The 18,494-nt window shown below is 30.1% G+C and overlaps 9 protein-coding genes across 9 annotated transcripts; 6 read left to right on the top strand and 3 right to left on the bottom strand. All coding sequences in view use genetic code 12, as the record gives it.

Annotated features, from left to right (window-relative positions):
* Positions 1-87: 87 nt before the first annotated feature.
* On the top strand, positions 88-873 carry RJT21DRAFT_115063 (serine/threonine protein kinase; the record flags this gene model as incomplete). Its single annotated transcript, XM_064880312.1, has 1 exon — positions 88-873. One exon carries the CDS (start codon positions 88-90, stop codon positions 871-873), a length of 786 nt encoding a protein of 261 aa, XP_064737135.1.
* A 4-nt stretch (positions 874-877) lies between these two features.
* ZCF22 (Zcf22p) lies at positions 878-3,095 on the bottom strand. The gene has a single exon (XM_064882142.1). It carries the CDS (start codon positions 2,894-2,896, stop codon positions 920-922), a length of 1,977 nt encoding a protein of 658 aa, XP_064737134.1. The 5' UTR covers positions 2,897-3,095; the 3' UTR covers positions 878-919.
* Positions 3,096-3,288: 193 nt separating this feature from the next.
* Positions 3,289-4,052, top strand: RJT21DRAFT_127548 (uncharacterized protein). The gene has a single exon (XM_064882894.1). It carries the CDS (start codon positions 3,297-3,299, stop codon positions 3,816-3,818), a length of 522 nt encoding a protein of 173 aa, XP_064737133.1. The 5' UTR covers positions 3,289-3,296; the 3' UTR covers positions 3,819-4,052.
* A 1,564-nt stretch (positions 4,053-5,616) lies between these two features.
* RJT21DRAFT_140867 (MARVEL domain-containing protein) lies at positions 5,617-6,752 on the top strand. The gene has a single exon (XM_064883382.1). It carries the CDS (start codon positions 5,799-5,801, stop codon positions 6,600-6,602), a length of 804 nt encoding a protein of 267 aa, XP_064737132.1. The 5' UTR covers positions 5,617-5,798; the 3' UTR covers positions 6,603-6,752.
* Positions 6,753-6,918: 166 nt separating this feature from the next.
* Positions 6,919-7,779, top strand: RJT21DRAFT_121571 (MIND complex subunit). Its single transcript, XM_064882141.1, has one exon. The coding sequence runs from the start codon at positions 6,954-6,956 to the stop codon at positions 7,629-7,631; it is 678 nt and encodes a 225-aa protein (XP_064737131.1). The 5' UTR covers positions 6,919-6,953; the 3' UTR covers positions 7,632-7,779.
* A 788-nt stretch (positions 7,780-8,567) lies between these two features.
* IQG1 (Iqg1p) lies at positions 8,568-13,346 on the top strand (the record flags this gene model as incomplete). The annotated part of the gene is made up of 1 exon (XM_064879860.1): positions 8,568-13,346. The coding sequence occupies exon 1, from the start codon at positions 8,658-8,660 to the stop codon at positions 13,344-13,346; it is 4,689 nt and encodes a 1,562-aa protein (XP_064737130.1). The 5' UTR covers positions 8,568-8,657.
* Positions 13,347-13,405: 59 nt separating this feature from the next.
* Positions 13,406-15,438, bottom strand: CRN1 (Crn1p; the record flags this gene model as incomplete). Its single annotated transcript, XM_064880311.1, has 2 exons — positions 13,406-15,320; positions 15,434-15,438. The coding sequence occupies 2 exons, from the start codon at positions 15,436-15,438 to the stop codon at positions 13,406-13,408; spliced, it is 1,920 nt and encodes a 639-aa protein (XP_064737129.1).
* A 229-nt stretch (positions 15,439-15,667) lies between these two features.
* RJT21DRAFT_121569 (uncharacterized protein) lies at positions 15,668-16,229 on the top strand. Its single transcript, XM_064882140.1, has one exon. It carries the CDS (start codon positions 15,739-15,741, stop codon positions 16,126-16,128), a length of 390 nt encoding a protein of 129 aa, XP_064737128.1. The 5' UTR covers positions 15,668-15,738; the 3' UTR covers positions 16,129-16,229.
* On the bottom strand, positions 16,230-18,466 carry PRT1 (translation initiation factor eIF3 subunit b). The gene has a single exon (XM_064882139.1). It carries the CDS (start codon positions 18,422-18,424, stop codon positions 16,286-16,288), a length of 2,139 nt encoding a protein of 712 aa, XP_064737127.1. The 5' UTR covers positions 18,425-18,466; the 3' UTR covers positions 16,230-16,285.
* Positions 18,467-18,494: the final 28 nt, after the last annotated feature.

Here is an 18,494-nt window from a genome sequence, read left to right as displayed (position 1 = left end):
CTCAATCAGAGTAGTGGTGATAGATCAGAAATCTCCTAAATTCATTGCGGAAATAGAGTAGAGAAAAAAGGTTAGTAGTGAGTGAGTATGACTGATAGATTAGTGAGTCAAATACAAAATCATTTACCGAATATTCCTGTACAAGTAGTATCTCAAGGGGCTGAAGCATTAGTATTTCAAACTTCAGTACATCCATATATAGATAAACCTTATCTTAAGAATCAAGGTAAATATATTATTAAATATAGACCTTCAAAACCTTATAGACATCCAACAATTGATGCTAGTATTACTAAAAATAGAACGATTGGAGAAGTTAAATTTATGAATAAATTAACTAAATTAGGTATAAATGCTCCATCAGTAATTCTGGCTGATTATAATCGAGGTATAATATGGATGGAATTTTTAGGTACAGAATTAACCAATGGTGATATAAGTTCACTAAAAAATTGGTTGTGGTACTTGGAAAAGAATGAGTCAAAAGAAAAATGTCTTAATGATCAAGTTCAGAGTGTATGTAGAAAAGTTGGTAAACTTATTGGTAAATTACATTTAAATGATATGATTCATGGAGATTTAACATCTTCTAATATAATCTTAGAAGATTTTGAACCTGCATTAATAGATTTTGGTTTATCATCTTATTCTGGTTTATCAGAAGATAAAGCAGTTGATTTATATGTATTAGAAAGAGCTATTTTAAGTACTCATTCAGTATTTTCAGATCATTATAATCAATGGTTACTTGAAGGATATGAAGAAATTCATAAAGAATTCTCTAAACAAGGTGGTACTAAGAAATATGTTGAAACTTATAGAAAATTAGAAGATGTTCGTTTAAGAGGTAGAAAGAGAAGTATGTTGGGTTAGGTAATGATTAATGTAATATATTAAAATACAAATATACAAAACTTTTTTAAAAAGTAATCAGCTCTATTGTAGGTCTATCAAAGATCAAATCAAAGCATTTATAACCTTTATCACCCAAATTGATCCTGTCAATTGTTTCCTTTTCCCAACCAAATTTTAAAATTTCTAATATGTTATTACCAACATTTGAAGCCATTGAATTCGAACTTTCTGTTAATTTCTCCGATAATAATTCCCTTTGAATATCATTAATTGTAGATATACCAGTAATAAATAAACTTAATGTAATTAAACATGATGAATGATTTTCAGCAGGAATATTTTCAGTTAATTCTTCTAAAATAGTATTAACTCGATCTTGAATTACTGGTAAAAATGATGGTATTATAGGATTAATTAATTTCTCTAATAAAATCCCACTAGCATTAAGGTTAATAATTGAAACTGCAAGATTACTTCTTAATCTCTTATAAGAATTTGTAGATGATAATTTAAGATTTTCTAGATTCAATTTATTGACTCTATTTTCATTTTCAATATCAATAATTCCTTGTCGAAGAGCTAAGATTAACTCCCAATATTTCTCATCTGGTAAATAGTAATCTTTTAGTTCTGGGTCATCTTCATCTTCAAAATGCATTCTTAATAACCAAGCTAGCTTCGACATAATTTCAAAACTATTCAATGCAGATCCAGTAACAGGATTATTCATCCAAGCCACATCACAATCCTGAAATATTGGAGTTTCAAGCCATTTCTTAATTTGAGGAAATAAAACATATGGTGAAGGTAAGGTAATTAAATCTCTTTTAGAGCAAGACAAGAGAGCTGCTGAATAATTGAAAAGAAAACTATCAACTAGAGATCTTTCAATTGGAGTTATAACAAATGTTGATTCTTCGTCTTGATTCATGGCTCTCTTTTTGTAATCTCGTCTCTTGATTAAATTATAAACAAAGATTAAATGTTTTGCACATCTTGAACCATTTAATCCAAAAGCTCGATCTCGAAGACATAATGTTAAACCAGCTGCAAGTAACCAATCACTATCAAGATCAATTGATTTATCAGCAAATGCTTTACTTAAAGAGTAAATTGCCTGTGAATATTTCTTCTCTGATAATTCACTATAATATGATGATAAGTCAAGTGATCCATTTGTATAATTATGAAAGTATGACATATATGATGCACCACAACATAAATAAACATCTGTCAATATAGATGATTGGGAACTTAACTGAACCCAAAGATGATCTGGTGATAGAAGTGGATGAGAATGTGGTAATGATATAGATGGCATAAATTCATAAACAAAGTGATGGAATAATTCCGAATCTTGGGTAGATAATTCTTGATTACTGATATATTTGGAATGAGATAAAAAAGAAACATCTGACATAGGAGATTGTATAATATCATTGAAAATAGTGGGATTACCTTGCTCATCTACTTCAGTTATTCTTGGTTCTAAGAGTTCAAGTAATGCTGTATTTGGAGATTCTTCAGTTGGTTCTTTTTCTCTCGGTGATTCTTTTGATATTTTAATAACATTTTGTAATTCAGCTTCAGAAGTAATAGATTCACTATTATACTGTGCAGATGAAGGACTGGCAATTATAACATTAAATACTTGTTCATGAGGTACCAGTCCATCATACTTAAGCACTTGGGCTTCCTTAGCCAGTGATCTTCTTCTTTTTTTCTTTGGGGGTATAACATTATAATTAGCTCTCTCTAAAGTAAAATCAGCTGGAGCAGAATCCTCGGGATTCAAAGGATATACACATTTTATACGATTTCTTAAGCATGCATGACATGTTGGTCTTGCTTCATCACATTTCTTCTTCCTCTTTCGGCAACAGAAGCAACCGGTTCGGACTCGATTCTTCTTGTTCCTACCACCACTATGAACTTCTGGTGAATCTATATTAAAATTTTCTGGAGATAGTGGTTCTGATTTTATGGGAGATGATTGTTTATCGTCATTTTTAGACTCGAAAGTTGAAGCCAAAATATTCATTTTGAATTATAATTATAATCATACAGTCGAAAAATCATAGATGTAATTTATTACGTAGTTATCTTAGTGATGGATATTATTAAAATTGATAGAACTAATAGAGTTGGTGATAGTGATAAATATAATTATTTCTGGTATTGGCTCTAAAGAATTATACCTCACTGGAAATAGCCTATATGATACTACTGTAATTGTACAGTCTGAATAATTAGCTAAATAATTATCTGAATAATTATGTTTCTAATATTGGCTTAGTCTTGTTAGCTCTTAGCGGGAAAAAAGTTACCGCTTTCGGAAAGATATTCCACAAAAGCAACCAAAGCCGATTGACATTTTTTTTCCAGATTTGGTCCAAATGAATTAAGCAGCGACCTTATATTCCTTTACAGATATTGTCAAAATGTTTATGACAAGAAGGTATGGAAAGTCGCTCAGGGGAATGAGAAATGCTATGAGATATGCATCTTCTCAATATAATCGTAATTCACAAATATATATTCATGAACTGCCAAATGGATATAAGTATTCATTTTCTCCAAAGGAAAATTCTATACCCATTGGAGTAAGTAAGAATCTACAATCAATTAATCCAGACAATTTCAAAGTTAATCCTCAATTTGTTGATATTCTTCAAGATACTCTTCGAAAGCATACTTATAATGATTTTACTTTTGTAATGGAAGCTGGAGTAAATGCTAGTGCCTACATGGCAATTTATGATTTACGTGAAATACCTAAATATTCTCGTATTCCTGAAGTTGAAAATATCTTGGGATATGTTCAAGTAGATGTAAATGGGAAAATGGTTCCAGATAGTTATGAGCGTAATGAATTATATCGTATTTGCAATGGTACCGCGGGTTTACCAAAACTAAGTGAATACTTGTATCCTTTGATTCAGGAACAATGTGAGAGTAAGTAATTTATTCCTTTATACCGGTCCCAGCGCCATTTGAATTGCCGAAGCCCTCTGGAACCCCAGTAAAAGCATGAATTATTTTATTTTTCACATTATTATTAATATTATTATGTATATAGGCAATTATGGGCCGTGTACCACGCTCGTTTCATTAGGTAAGTGTAAATATTTGGTTTAACTTAAATAAAGATTATTTTAGTAGTATTAAGGTTAATATTCTTCCAGATTATCAATTGTAATTACCTGTAATTATGCATTGTCCTTAGTATAAGTGGGCGGCATACTACATGCTAAAGACTAGAAGCTGATCAGAGAAGTCGTTAACCATTTACGAGATTATAGACGATTCAACCAGATTCCAATACAGAGAGATTCTACAAGGTCAATTGCCTCTCCCAATACTTATTCCTTAAAGTTCCGCAAATAGATGAATAGTAGTTATACACTGAACACTTCTGAGCTGAAAACTAATCTTATATTATCATAACCCCGCGAATTTAGTTTAAATTAGGATTGATTCCTAGATACGTGATTCAAAAGCCACATTAAAGGGGCGTTGAATGAAAGAGACCAAATAATAATGTAAAAGAATGATGTCAACAATATCAATGTCATCCTCTCTCATGCTGCTCTCGTATCTGGCAAAGCATCTGACCATTTCCCGTCTTCTCGTTAGCATAAAAACGAATCATTTCATAAATTTATATACCCCGCCAAGAAAATAAGCAATCATCATAAATACAATAAAAAAAATAAATAGTATGTAGAACAGAATTATACTGGGGTCCAAATTACGAGAAATTACATAGTAACAATTCTGGGAGTATTTTTATGCAGTAGTTCAGCCTTACCCCTTTGCGGTGTATCAATTACAATTAAAAAATATGCATTCAGCCCCTTTAAAGAACATATTGGCAACGTCTTGCTTCTTTCACGAATAGAGGGGGGTTTGTATTCTATCATTGACGATGTTCATTCTAATGAATGACCAATAAGCATTAATGATAGGAAGTTAATAAATTCAATTACTCCCTGTTTACGTACTACTTATCATCTAGTGTGTTGACTGAAGTAGCCTATTTACATTTGGGCATTGTATTAAAAAACTCTCATCAATTCCCTACTACTTGATCAATTCGGTAGATTTTCTGTATCTTCTACTATTCCCCAATTTGATATTAACTTACGATTGGTTATCTTTGCAATTAAATATATATAATAATATTTTGCGCACTAATTAGACATGAGGATCTAAACAGTCTTTGCCGAAATCATTTACCATCATTCTTAAGTTCTTTGAATGGCTGTGTCTTATTGTTTCATTCCGCTTGAATGGTTGGAACTTTTAAAAACTCTTTAACTCATGCATTTAACTTTAGTTTAAAGTTGTCGTTGTGCGTACATAAAATATGTTGTTATGTGAACAAATAGCCACAAGCTAATTGAATTTCCATTTTTGTGGATACAAATACACGTTAAAAAATAACTTCATAAAACGGATTTTATTATTAAAGTGTTATATAATGCAAATATTCTGTGCGATAATCTCTAAAGTTAATACCTTAAAATAGGAATGTAATTGTTTTTGTTAGAATAAGCTTTTATTTTTAACAAAGCCAGCCAAATTCGTTGCCCTTGAATGGCTGAATCTCTTCCTATTTCTTGGTAACCAGTCACTCTTTATTTTTTAACTCTGCCCTTCCGATTCTAATGCTCAGTTTACAGTTCTTTCAGTTACTATTTCTACTTTAGTGTGTATTCTTTTGCTCTAGATTGTTTTAATTTTGTAACTCCCCGCCTAGTTCTTTATTTCGATACTCTACGTTTTTTTAAAACAATTTGTCATATACATAAATTAAATTGAAATACGAAATTCTTATAAATAGTTCAATTTTGCCAAATGTAATTCTTACATTATTTATTTAAATCTGATTTCAGATTATGTAAACATTTCCATAACTATTTACTAGTCACTAATTAACAATGCCTTTAAATGATTTAATCAGTTATGCCATACGTGGTACTCAATTATTCTTCTCAATCTTAGTATTAGGTTTGGCTGCTGGTGTATTAAGTGATCTTGGTTTTAATTTTGATAGAGTTACCTATACATTAGTGGTATCTCTCTTAACATTAATTTATTTTGGTTATATATTAGGTTGGTTACATTTCAAAGGTGCAAATACCGTTCTTACTTTACCAATTTTAGTTTCTGAAACTTTATTGACCATATTTTGGTTGGCTGCGTTTGGAACAATAACTGATGTATTTGGTGCACTTAACTGCAATTTTGGTTATTATTATTATTATTATGATCATCATAATAGTTCGCTGAACTTTTGCAAATTAGGTAAGGCATTGATTCCCTTCACCTTGTTTAACTGGCTTTTATTTACTGCTAGTTTAGTGTTATTTATTCTCTACACGTTTGTTCCCTTTTACAAGATTCACGGATCCAAACATTGTTATGAAACACCAGCTCAATTGAAATTGGGTGCCATTTATCCAGCCGTTACCCCAGTTGCAAAATCTGCCAATGAAGGTAGCACAGAAGCAGAAGCAGAAGCAGAAGCTGCAGCCGAAGAAGCTAATGTTGGTATTAATACTTCAGATGAAGAAGCAATTAGAAGTGGAGATGTTGAGGATAAATACGCTGGAAGTGAAATAGAGCCAACTACCCCTGCTGCTGCCTCTGATCCTGTTCCTAATGCTGATGCTCCTACATCTGTTCCTAAAGATCAATCACTTATCACCGCTACCAGAGACTGTTCGAGCCCCAATAATTAAGCTCAAAAGACTTCTTCACAGTGACTACAATATTATTTTACTTTGTTTAGTCTTATATATTTGTTTTTCTATATAATTAATTGTGTTTTCTTGTTACAATATTCAATATTTCTGAGTGGCAATTTATATAATTAATAATATATATTTGTAATTATAATGATCATAATTCAGGGGGTTGGCTGGGGGTAATGATTTTTTTATGGTCGCATTTCCCCTTTAGGAAACCACTTCTTAGCGGGTCGTGTCTCAAACGACAAAAACTTATTTATGTTTTGATTTTATTTGTAAATGTATGTATACATTTAAGATAGTACAATCTTGAACCATCTATAAGGTAGGCACAATAACATTATGAATGGTACGACGGACTACGAGAAGATAGCCATATCTAAGCAAGACTTGAAATATGTATATAATCAGATTCTAAATAAAACTACGTCGAAATTAGATCTTCATTTACCAACGTCAAATAATGATCCTTTAAAAGCCAAGGTTGGAAATTTATTAGATGAATTTCTTCTAGAAGCATTCGAACTTGCTAAATCCGCTTTTATTATTGATGGAAAGGATATAGATGCTGGAGATCAATTATCAATCTCAGAAATTCTTTCATTAAGAGCAAAAGAAACTGTCGAACCATTTGATTTAAATATAAATAGTCGATTAAGAGAGATTTTATTACAAGTTGAACAAGAAACTGTTGAATTAACCAAATTAAGAAGAGAATTACCTTTTAAAGCTAAAGAATCTTATGATAACTTAGTCAGTTCGACTGATAAAGAAGTATCAACCATATTAGAATTACTCGAACAACAAGAAAAAGAAGAGGAAGAAAAAGATGATATCCTAATGAATGAAGATGAAATACCGAATTTTTCATCACTTCTACAAGATTATGAACGTCATATTCTAACATTAAATGATTTGAAAAAGAGTATACCACTTCGTAAAGCAGAATTGGATCGATTTGATGAAACTATTCAATTCCTAGAAACAGCATATAAGAAACAACAGATTGAATTTCAGTGAATTTTTTTCATAGAATATTTATAGAACTCCCTCTCTCATGAATTAACGACCTTTTGCTATACAGTGTTTTTACTTTTTATTCATACCTCGGGCTGGAATTGCTCGTAAGACGGGGTTTAAATTTTTTCGTATCAGTGACCGGAAATCGTACCAACTTGAGAAACACTTTTCTAAAGTGTATCTATGCAAAGTTAGTACAAATAGAGAAGTAGTGCTTGAGGTATATGACCCAATAGCAGCTAATTCTCAATCATGATTCGGGCTTACCTGATAAATTATTTCACCAAGTGTTAAATTATATACTTGAAATGTTTTTTTCAGAAATCAAAGCCTATCTAACGATCAAAGGTGAACCCAGAGGATTAGATGAAGATCCACCAGACAGTTATGGAGGTACATCTGGAAGGGAATTATATAATATTATTTATGATAGTACAAGAGAGAGGGTATTTTTAATAGATTTTGGTAAATCGACCTTTACTAACTTCCATCTGAGTGTAAAAAGCAAAGAATTTTATAGGCATTCGTTGGATATTGCATTACTTGAGATAAGGCATGCTAGAAATATTGCAAAAAATTGATAACTTTTTTCTTCAGACCAACCGGGCAAATAATTTTCAATCCGCTCATTTTAATTTTCTTCCGAGGTCGAATTTATTCGTACCATAAAAATACTATTCAAACCATTTAATATAATTTTTGTAGTAGTATGCTGATGTACTGTACATTATAATATTGTAGTCATTGACAATTAACCATTTCAGGTCCCAACCACAAAATAGAATGTAATATAAGAAAATATAAATAAAATAAAAAAAAATATTAAAAAAAATTTAATTAAAACACCGATGTTTACAAAGAGGCCGCATTAGGAAATTTGTAACCATTACGAGTCCTACATACTTCTACACTAAAAACCCTACGAAGCTAATAGAATATGAATATAAAGATCATATTAATGGTATATAGTACTTGTTCATTAGTGTAGTCGACATATATACCAATTTCAAAAGTAAAAATAAAGAGATGGCATCGCCTGTCCGAGGAAATATCTCGGCAAGGTATATTGAAAATCTTGAACTTCAATCAACTACTCCGACTCGACTTCCCTTAACACCTACTTTAAAGCATAATCTGAATCAAGATCTTGATAAATTAGCAAGAGAACTTGATATTACTCCTAGTTATTCTAAATCAAGTTCTTTAAAGGCAAAATTTGAATCACCATCGGCCACAGTTAATTCATTTAAAACTAATTCTTCAAATAATACTAGAAATGGTTCACCTATAGGGAAACTTGAAAGAATTACTACCACCACCCAAAATAATGATGATGAACAGCAACCAAGATGGGCAGCAGGAAATGGGTATAAAGATATTCTTAATAAATTACCGGGTCGTACTTCATCAACCAAATTAACTCCATTAAAGCAACTGATGGATACACCTCTGAAATCTAAACCAAGTCCATTCCTTTCATCTCCAAGTAATAGTACTTCAACTGATTCACCAGGTTATGAATATTTATGTAGAATTCAAGGTATTAAAGATTGGTTACAAATTATATTACATGAAGAAATTATTCAAGAACCAGCGGAATTAATTACATATATTAGAAATGGAATTCATTTAGCTAAATTAACTAATGCAATATTACCCAATAAAAAGTCAGTATTTATGAATGATTCAAGACTTCAATTTAAACATACTGAAAATATTAATAGATTTTTTCAATTACTTGATTATTTAAATGTACCTGATTTATTTAGATTTGAATTAACTGATTTATATGATGCTAAAAATGTCCCTAAAGTATTCTTTTGTTTACATGCTATGGGTCATATACTTCATAAATCAGATTCAGATTTCCCTGTCATTAAAAATTTAGTTCATAAACTTACATTTTCTAGTGAAGATATTAGAACTGCTAATAGATCATTAGTTGGATCAGGTTTACCTAATTTTGAAGGTGCAAGTGCTGGTCATGATGATGATCAAAATAGTTATATGAATAAACTTATTACCAAATCACCAGTCAAAGCCAATAAAGAAATTGTTCATGCAACTAAAAAGAAAATCAGTTCATCATCTGATCCATTCATATCAGAAGATAAGAAATCATCAAGAGAAATCAAATCTACATTTCAAACTAAATTAGAAAAGAAAGAAGTATCATATAAACTTGATGATTGCTTTAATCCAGAACTTGCCAAATATGTAACTCATATTATAAAACTTCAATCATTATCTAGAGGAGCCAATTTTAGATATCGTATGTTTGTTAATAAGATTATGATCAAATCTTATTCTGATGAATTAACTCATTTTCAATCTATAATAAGAGGTAATTTATCTCGATTAAAATCCATTCATGTTCATCGTGATGAAATCATTCTATATAAATATGATATTATTGAATTACAATCCATTGCAAGACAAAGATTATTAAATCAAAGTAAACCTAATGCTTCATCATCCTGTGATCAATTGGTACAACTTCAAAGTATAATTCGTCGTATTCTCTTACAAAGAAATAAATCTAAAAATTGGAAAACTTTACAAGATGATAGTGAAAGTATACTTAAATTACAATCTATGTTTAGAAGAAAAGTTCACTATCAAAGAGCCCAAATTATTCTTAAGAATAAAGATACTTTAGAATCAAATATGATTGAATTCCAATCAATTTGTCGAGCTTATATATATAAAAGAAGATCTACCATGGATAATGTTGATATAGAAAAGATAATTGAATTTCAATCTATTATTCGTGGTAATAAAGTGACTAATAAAATGGATAAAATTAGAGCTACTATGACATTACATAGTCGATCAATTAAAGAATTACAAGCAATTGGTAGAGGAGCAATTTTAAGAACAAGGTTATGTAATACAGTACTTGTATCATTACTTGAAGATCAAAGTTTTGATTTAATTTATGCTAAAATTAGAGGAAATAAAGTTAGAAAAGAATTTCATAGAAAGAAAGATACTTTAGAAATCCTCTCTAATAAGTCAATTATACCATTACAAAGTAGAGTTAGAGGAGTATTATCTAGATTTAAAAATGAAATAATTATTGATGATTTATACTATGAAATCCAAAATATTATTGAATTTCAATCTATAATTAGAGGAAGATTTGCTAGACTTGATAGACAATCAACTTATAGATATTATAATGATAATAAAATTAAAGTTATAAAGGCTCAATCAGTTATTAGACAAGCTTTAATTCGAAAGGCTTATAAATCATTAATATCTAATAGAAATCCTCCATTATCTGCCATTAGAAAATTTGCTTATTTACTTTCAGAAAATGAAATTGATTTTGAAGAAGAAATGAATCTTTCAGAAATGAGAGACACTATTGTTGAAAAGGCCAAAATTAATGAAGAATTAGAAAATCAAATTGAAAATCTTGATATTAAACTTGGATTATTAGATAAGAATAAAATAACTTTAGAAGATTTTATTAAGAATAAGAAAAGATATAAATCTCCTAAAGTTCCTCCTCATTCAACTACTACTACTACTACTTCTACTAATAGAAGTTTTGAAAAATTAAATAAATCTTCTCGTGAAAGAATTGAATTATACCAAACATTATTTTATTTTCTTCAAACTAAACCAGTCTATCTTATTCGATTATATAATTCAATTGCTCCTGGTCAACTTCGTAAAGATGTTGAAGATCTTATATGTCTGATCTTCCCCATAACAAATTCATCAATTACTCATCATTCAAGAGAAGAATTTTATTTTATTAAATTATTAATTGGATTTATGGAAAATGATATTGAAACTCATTCTCAAAATATTAGTGATATAACTAAAATTCAATCATGTTCTTGGATTGATTTCTTTTTACATTTTAATACTCATACTTATCAAAGACAACATTTAAAAAGTTTAATTGGTAAATTAGTATTTAAAATAATTGAAAATGATGAAATTGATTTTGAATCTGATCCTTCTATAATTTATGAAGCTATTATTGATAAAGAAATTAGAATTTATGGTTCTAGTGATAATCCTAGAAATATTAGTGCCCAAGCTGCTATTAAGAAGGAAGCAGTTTCAAATCAATTTGTGAGTAATTTAGTTGCTCTAAGAGAAACTGTAACTGAATTACTTGTAATATTACAAAAGTCAATGGATAAGATACCTCTTCATGTAAAAGTTATATGTCATCATGCTTATAAATTATCTCAATTACATTATCCTGATAAGAATGATCAACAACATTTAGCAGTAGCAGGAGTAATCTTTATGAAACATTATATTGCATCAATTTTACAATATCCTGAAAATTTTGGTTTACTAAATGGATTTGATGATAATGATAATGATAATGATAAATTAAAGCCAAGAGCTAATTTAAAACATTTAAGTCGAGTTATGTTACAAGTATTTTCTATGAAACCATTTTCAGATAATTTCCTTAAACCTTTAAATGATTTCTTACAAGGTACAGTTGATACCAGTAAACAAATAATTAGTAAATTAATTAATGTTAAAGATATTGAAAGTTCATATGAATTTAATGATTATGATGATATTGTTAATCCAGAAAGACCAAGATTAACTATGACAGTAAGTAATACACTTCAATTAGAAAAATTACTTAATCAAAATATGGAAAGTGTAGCTCCAAGTTCTGATGATCAACTTTATCAAGTATTATCTAAATTATACGAAGTGGTTGGATCATCAGATGAATTTATTAAATTAACTGAAATTGGAACTTTAACATTTATGTTAAATCCTACAACTTTAGAAGAATCCTTAGCAGATTCAAAATCAAAATCTTTATTTACTCAAGCTAAAAGAGCTATTTTATATATAGCAAGAGTTCAAGAAGGTGATAATTTATTAGAAGTTTTAGTATCAGGGATTTCTAAAGTTCATGAATCAAAATTTAGAGATATTGTTAGTATTGAAAAGAAAGAATCAGAACAATCTAAGATTAATGATAAAAAGAGACCTTACTATAAAACTTCATTAGGTGATCTTACATCTATAAGTTATCATGATCTTAAACGATTAGCTCTTGAAATAATTATTAAATTAGAAATGATGGGAGAATTAACTAGAAAGAATTCATATCAAGATCTCTTGAATATGATAGCCATTGATATTAGAACAAAAGATAGTCAACGGATTTTAAGAAAACAACAATTAGAAATCTCAATGAAGACTGTTACCAAACTTTCTAAGAAAGAAACATTCCTTAGAAAACAATTAAAAGAATATAATAGTCATATAGAATCTATTCTTGGACAATTACAACTGAAACCAAAGGATAAGAAATTATTTAATATTATTCCTATTTTTAGTAAACAGTACTTCTATCATAGAGAATTAAGAAAGAATAATAGACTACCAAAATTTGGTTCATATAAATATTCAGCTAAGAAACTTTTAGATCAAAAAGTATTAGTTGATTTTGGAGGTTTAATGAATAAAGCCTATTCATCTTCATCTAAATTAGATTTTATGTTTAGTTGTCATCATGTTGGTAAATTCACTATAGAAGCTGCTAATGGATCAGTTAATATTCCAGGAGCTACTGAAGTTATTACTTTAGATGATTTATTATATCTTCAATATGAGAATGAAGATAAAGTTCAAATTTTTAATAAGATGGTCATTTTTAATACTCAAAACTTTATTGGTTTACTCTTTAGAAAATTCTACGATGTAAAAGAATAATTTGAATATAGTTTACAATACAGTATTTAATATAAAAGGTTTATGTTTTCTACCATTGATTATTTCTTAAGCAACTGTTCAATCTTATCTTCTAATGATTTCAATCTCTCATCTTTCTCTAAACCAGCTTCAGTAAGTTTAAGAATATGAGATTCTAAGTTTTCTACAATTGAGTGTAACTTTTCAACAGTAGCTTTCAAAGTTGGAGCTCCAGCTGTCTTTACAGGAGATGTCAGAGGAGCTGGAGAAGCTTCTTTGGCGGTAGAAACAGCAGGTTCCAAAGTTTCAGTCTTTGGCTCTTCGACCTTTGGAGTGTCAACAGGAGTCTTCACAACTGGTGTTTCAACTTTAGGTGTTACAACCTTTGGAGTTTCAATCTTTGGAGTTACAACCTTTGGAGTTTCAATCTTTGGAGTTTCAACCTTTGGAGTTTCAACCTTTGGAGTTTCTCTAGAAGGAATAGTTGAAATAATTTCAGGTTTCTTTACTTCTTCCCATTCATCCTTATCGTCTTGTTGAACATCATCTTCATCATCAGATTGATCAACAACCTTATTTAATAACTTATTAACCTGTTCAGATGAAGCCAACAATTCGTCAACTTTCTTTGGAGGAGCAGGAGAAGATTCAATAGAAACAGGCTTTGGAGTTTCAGATTTTTTAATCTCAACCTTTGGCTTCTCTTCAACCTTTTTAACTTCTTCCTTTACTGCAGAGATACTAACACTTGGAGTAGATTCTCTAATTATTGGTGCAGTTCCTTCATAAATAGCTTCCATACTCATTAATAAAGGTCCATTAACTTCCTTTCCACCAAACCATTCACTTGCTGATAAAGCCGGTTCACCAGATGGACAATCTGGATAAATATCATCTTGGAAAAGTTCTGATCTTCTTGGAACAATAAAAGAAATTGGTTCAATTAAATTATCTAATACAGTCTTATAAGATTTAATAAGTTCATTTTCTTTAACATTTACAGAAGATTTTGGAGCAACAGCAAAACCTCTTTGAGGATCAGTTGAACTATATTGAGATAAATCATATAAGATATCATTTTCATATTCATAATAACGAATATTACCATCACCTTTACCAGCAATATAAAGAATTGAATTTGAAGGATCAAAATAAGGAATTAATACACCTGATGATGAATCAATAATAAGGAATCCATCAATTGGACCCTTTTCAATATTATTAATATCCCAAATACCAATTTGACGATCAGAAAGTCTATCAAATCCAGTTGTTGCTATTCTATCAGTATTACCTAACCATACAACTCTTGAAGGTTTTGCACCAGTATGACCTGGACCTTCTGAAATTATTTTTCCTGATCTAATATCCCAAATTCTTAATTTCTTATCTCTTGAAGTTGTAGCTAATAATGAACCATTATAATTAAAAGCAAATGAAGTTACAAGATCTTTATGTTGTAAAGTAATTTCTGCTTTACCAGTTTCAAGATTCCAAATTTTAACTGAATAATCTAAAGATGAAGAAGCTAAAACATTTTCAGCCGCTGGATGAAATTCAATATGACCAACTTTTCTAGTATGACCAGATAAAATTTTAGTTGGTTCAGTAATATCTTTAATATTATCATCTTCATCTAAATATTTATGAAATGAAAAATCTTCAGGAATATCCCATAATAAAATCTTTCCATCATCTGAACAACTAGCAATTTGTTGTTTATTAAATGGATTAAAAGCTGTATCTAATACAGGACCTTTATGACCTCTAAATAATGGTACAGTATCGGGAGCTTTACCAACTTCATTAACAGGAATAACTGCAAAGGCTCCACCACCTGAAGCATCCCAATTAACTGATAAATATTTACCATTGGCTTGAATAATATTAGAATCCCACGCGTTTTTAGTGATCTTTAAGTTCTCATAACTCAATTCCTTTTTCGCTGGTTGTCCAAACACATGACGATACTTTGAAGCTCTCACAAATTTCCCACTAAATATAGATTGGTTAGTAATGGTAATGATATCATATCATATATACAAAAAATTAAATTTATATGTATATATTGAACAATCAATTGTTATTCAATTACTATAAACACATACCTCATAATTAAATTAATTGTACAATTATATAATTCTTTCTTGGTCCCTAATTGTTCTGTGTGACCAATTGGATGCAAACTTCCAAGTAACTTCTCTAACTTCAAAAGCTGTGGTGTCGAATCTAATGGTTCATTTGGTGATACTCCTCGCTGGTTTTGGTCGGGGCTTATATACAGTTCGTTTGTCGGGGGGGCCGCTTTCATTAAAGTCGGAGACAGAAAAAAAAAGATCTCTACCAGTTGAGTAGTTCATAATAAGCAATTTGTCAGCTGTGTCAATAGTAGTGTACGAGAACAACAATAATAATGTTCAGAAGTATTACCAGTAGAGTCTTAGTAAGGCCGACAGTCACTGTGAATGCGTTTAAGTTGCAACCACAAATTAATGGAAGATTATTATCATACACTTCAATATTAGCACAAACTCAATCTGCATCTGCCATTCCTCAAGAATCAGAAATTCCACCTATGGATGCATATGAAGCAAAGATCTATAAGATTCTTCAAGATGAGTTTAACCCAAGAAATTTACAAGTAAAAGATGTTTCTGGAGGTTGTGGATCGATGTTTGCTATTCTCGTTGAGAGTGAGAAGTTTAAGGGTATCCCCATGATAAAGCAGCACCGATTAGTTAATGCTGTATTAAAAGATGAGATTGCTCAATGGCATGGCTTACAGCTCCGAACAAAGGCATAAATATATATATACCTCTATTAGATACTTGTAAATAGATATGGTCAATTTTATAATTTATATATATAATTTATAATTTATAATTTACAGATTTTCACGTGACATAAAACGTTTAAAGTTTAATATGAATATTGTTATTTGTTAAAAACTACTGTACAATTTACTCGATAATTTCTTCCTTTTCTTCAAAGATTTCTTCTTTGATTTCTTCAATGATTTCTTCTTGAACGTCACTTGATTTGATGGCTTTTCCAGCAAATTGGGCTCTATAAGCTCTCCATTCTTCTAAGGCCTTTCTACGAGCTAAGATAGCTTCTCTAACTCTAGCATCAGCTTCCATAGCATCAGCTTCTTCAAATTGGGCACTATATTCACGAATATTGGCTCTAACCTTCTTTTTATCGGCTCCAGTTAATAATGAAGCAGGTCTTGGTCTCCAAATAAATTCTTTAAATTGATCAACTAATTCTTCTCTTAATTGAACTCCACTAAATTCATATATTCTATAACCATTTTCAATATTACTTAACCAAGATGATGACCATGCACTAACAAATCTTCCAGATGGATCCCAAGCAATATTAGTCATACCAGAAAATCTTTCATTTCTTAATAATTTAATATTAGCTGGACTCTTTTTAGCTTTATCATCTTCAAATGAAACATCAACAAAATCAATTTCTCCATTACTTCTTGAAATAGTAGCAACAACAACATATCTACCCTTTGGAGACCAGAAAACAGTATTAGAATGTTTGTTAACAAATGAATGGAAAACTTTATAAGCAGCAGCTTTACCTTTAGCTGCTGGTTCAGTAGCATAAAATGATACAGTATTCTTTGGAATTGATGGATTAATATTACCATCATCTAATCTAGAAATAGTAATAAATCTTTCAGATTTTGGTTCCCAGGCAAAATTAACAACAACATCCTTTAATTCTAATTTTTCAACAGGTATATCTCTTTCAAAAGTCTTAAAGAATTCTAAATTAGTAAAAACAGTTTTACCAGATTTAGTATGACGATCAACTTTAACACATAAAAGTCTACCTTCACTTTGCCAATGCATTTTACAATCACTAACTTGGAATAAATTAATGGTTCTAAGAACTTGTCTAGAAGGAATTTGCATTAAAGCAACTCTAGCAGTTTGATTTGGACTTTCTGGTGTCCAATAAGATAATACATGTTCACCACCTTCAACTTTACTGTTACTAAGATGAACTCCAGCTGGAGCCCATTCAAAATCAACAATATCATCAATTCTAACTAATTTCTTTTCTAATAATTGGAAAGATGGAGTTTCATAAATAGCTAAAGCTCCTGGACCTTGACGAGCACAATATTTATCATCAAAGGACCATTTAACTAATGGCCATGGCATTTCCTTTTGACTTTCCAAATGAGGTGGTAAAGCAAAAGTTCTAGCTGGTTGACCAGTAACTAAATCCCAAATAACTAATTTATGACCTTCAGATTCAGGACCAAATGGGAAAATACTTCTATCAACTGTACCTTCAGGCATAGTAATTGGAACTGGTGATAAAGTTACCATATATTTTTCATTTGGTGAGAAATCAACTAAACGAACTTGATTATGAATATATTTATTAATACTTGAAAAATCAGCACCACCCCAAGCTTGAACACCTTGAGGATGAATTGAAAATAAATAAGTACCCTTTGGAGAAAATTTAGCATACTTTGAAGTAAAAGCTTTTCTTGGTTCAAAAACAGGTTCTGGATCTAATTTCTTTTTATTCCAATAAACTCCAAAAGTTTCAGAAAAGTGTAAACCAAATTGATCTCTACCTTGTTCATCTTGTAACCAAGATTTTAAATATCCATGACTTTTAAATGGAGGTAATTCAGGTTGTTTAAATTCTGATGGAATATTTCCTTCAACTCCGAATTTTTCAATATCTGATAATCTATTAACTAATAATCTATGTTTTAAATCTAATTTTTTACCATTTAATTCTTTAACAGCTCTTTCAGCTTGTTCATTAGTTTTAAATTGAACAAATAAATAACCCTTTGATTTTCCATTTTCTAATGGCATATGAATTCCATCATCTCCTTCAACAACTTCTCCAACATCATTAAAAATTTTCTTTAAAACTTTTAATAATACTGGAACTTTTGCTTCTGGTGCAATAGGAGCTCCATCGACTACAACATAATTATCTAATCCCACATTATCAACAGTATATTTTTCTTCTAAATCACTAAAGTCAATATCGTCTAAGTTGACTTCCTGCTCAAGTGCAGCATACTCTTCCTTTGATATAGACATACTTTCTAAATCAATGACTACTTCTTCTTCTTCTTAACTATGTACTAACTATAGCGTATCGCGTTGAAAA

Source organism: Scheffersomyces amazonensis, assembly GCF_036850825.1.
Source record: "Scheffersomyces amazonensis strain UFMG-HMD-26.3 chromosome Unknown RJT21scaffold_5, whole genome shotgun sequence".
NCBI lineage: Eukaryota > Fungi > Ascomycota > Pichiomycetes > Serinales > Debaryomycetaceae > Scheffersomyces > Scheffersomyces amazonensis.
This window is presented reverse-complemented; position numbering and strand designations above follow the sequence as displayed.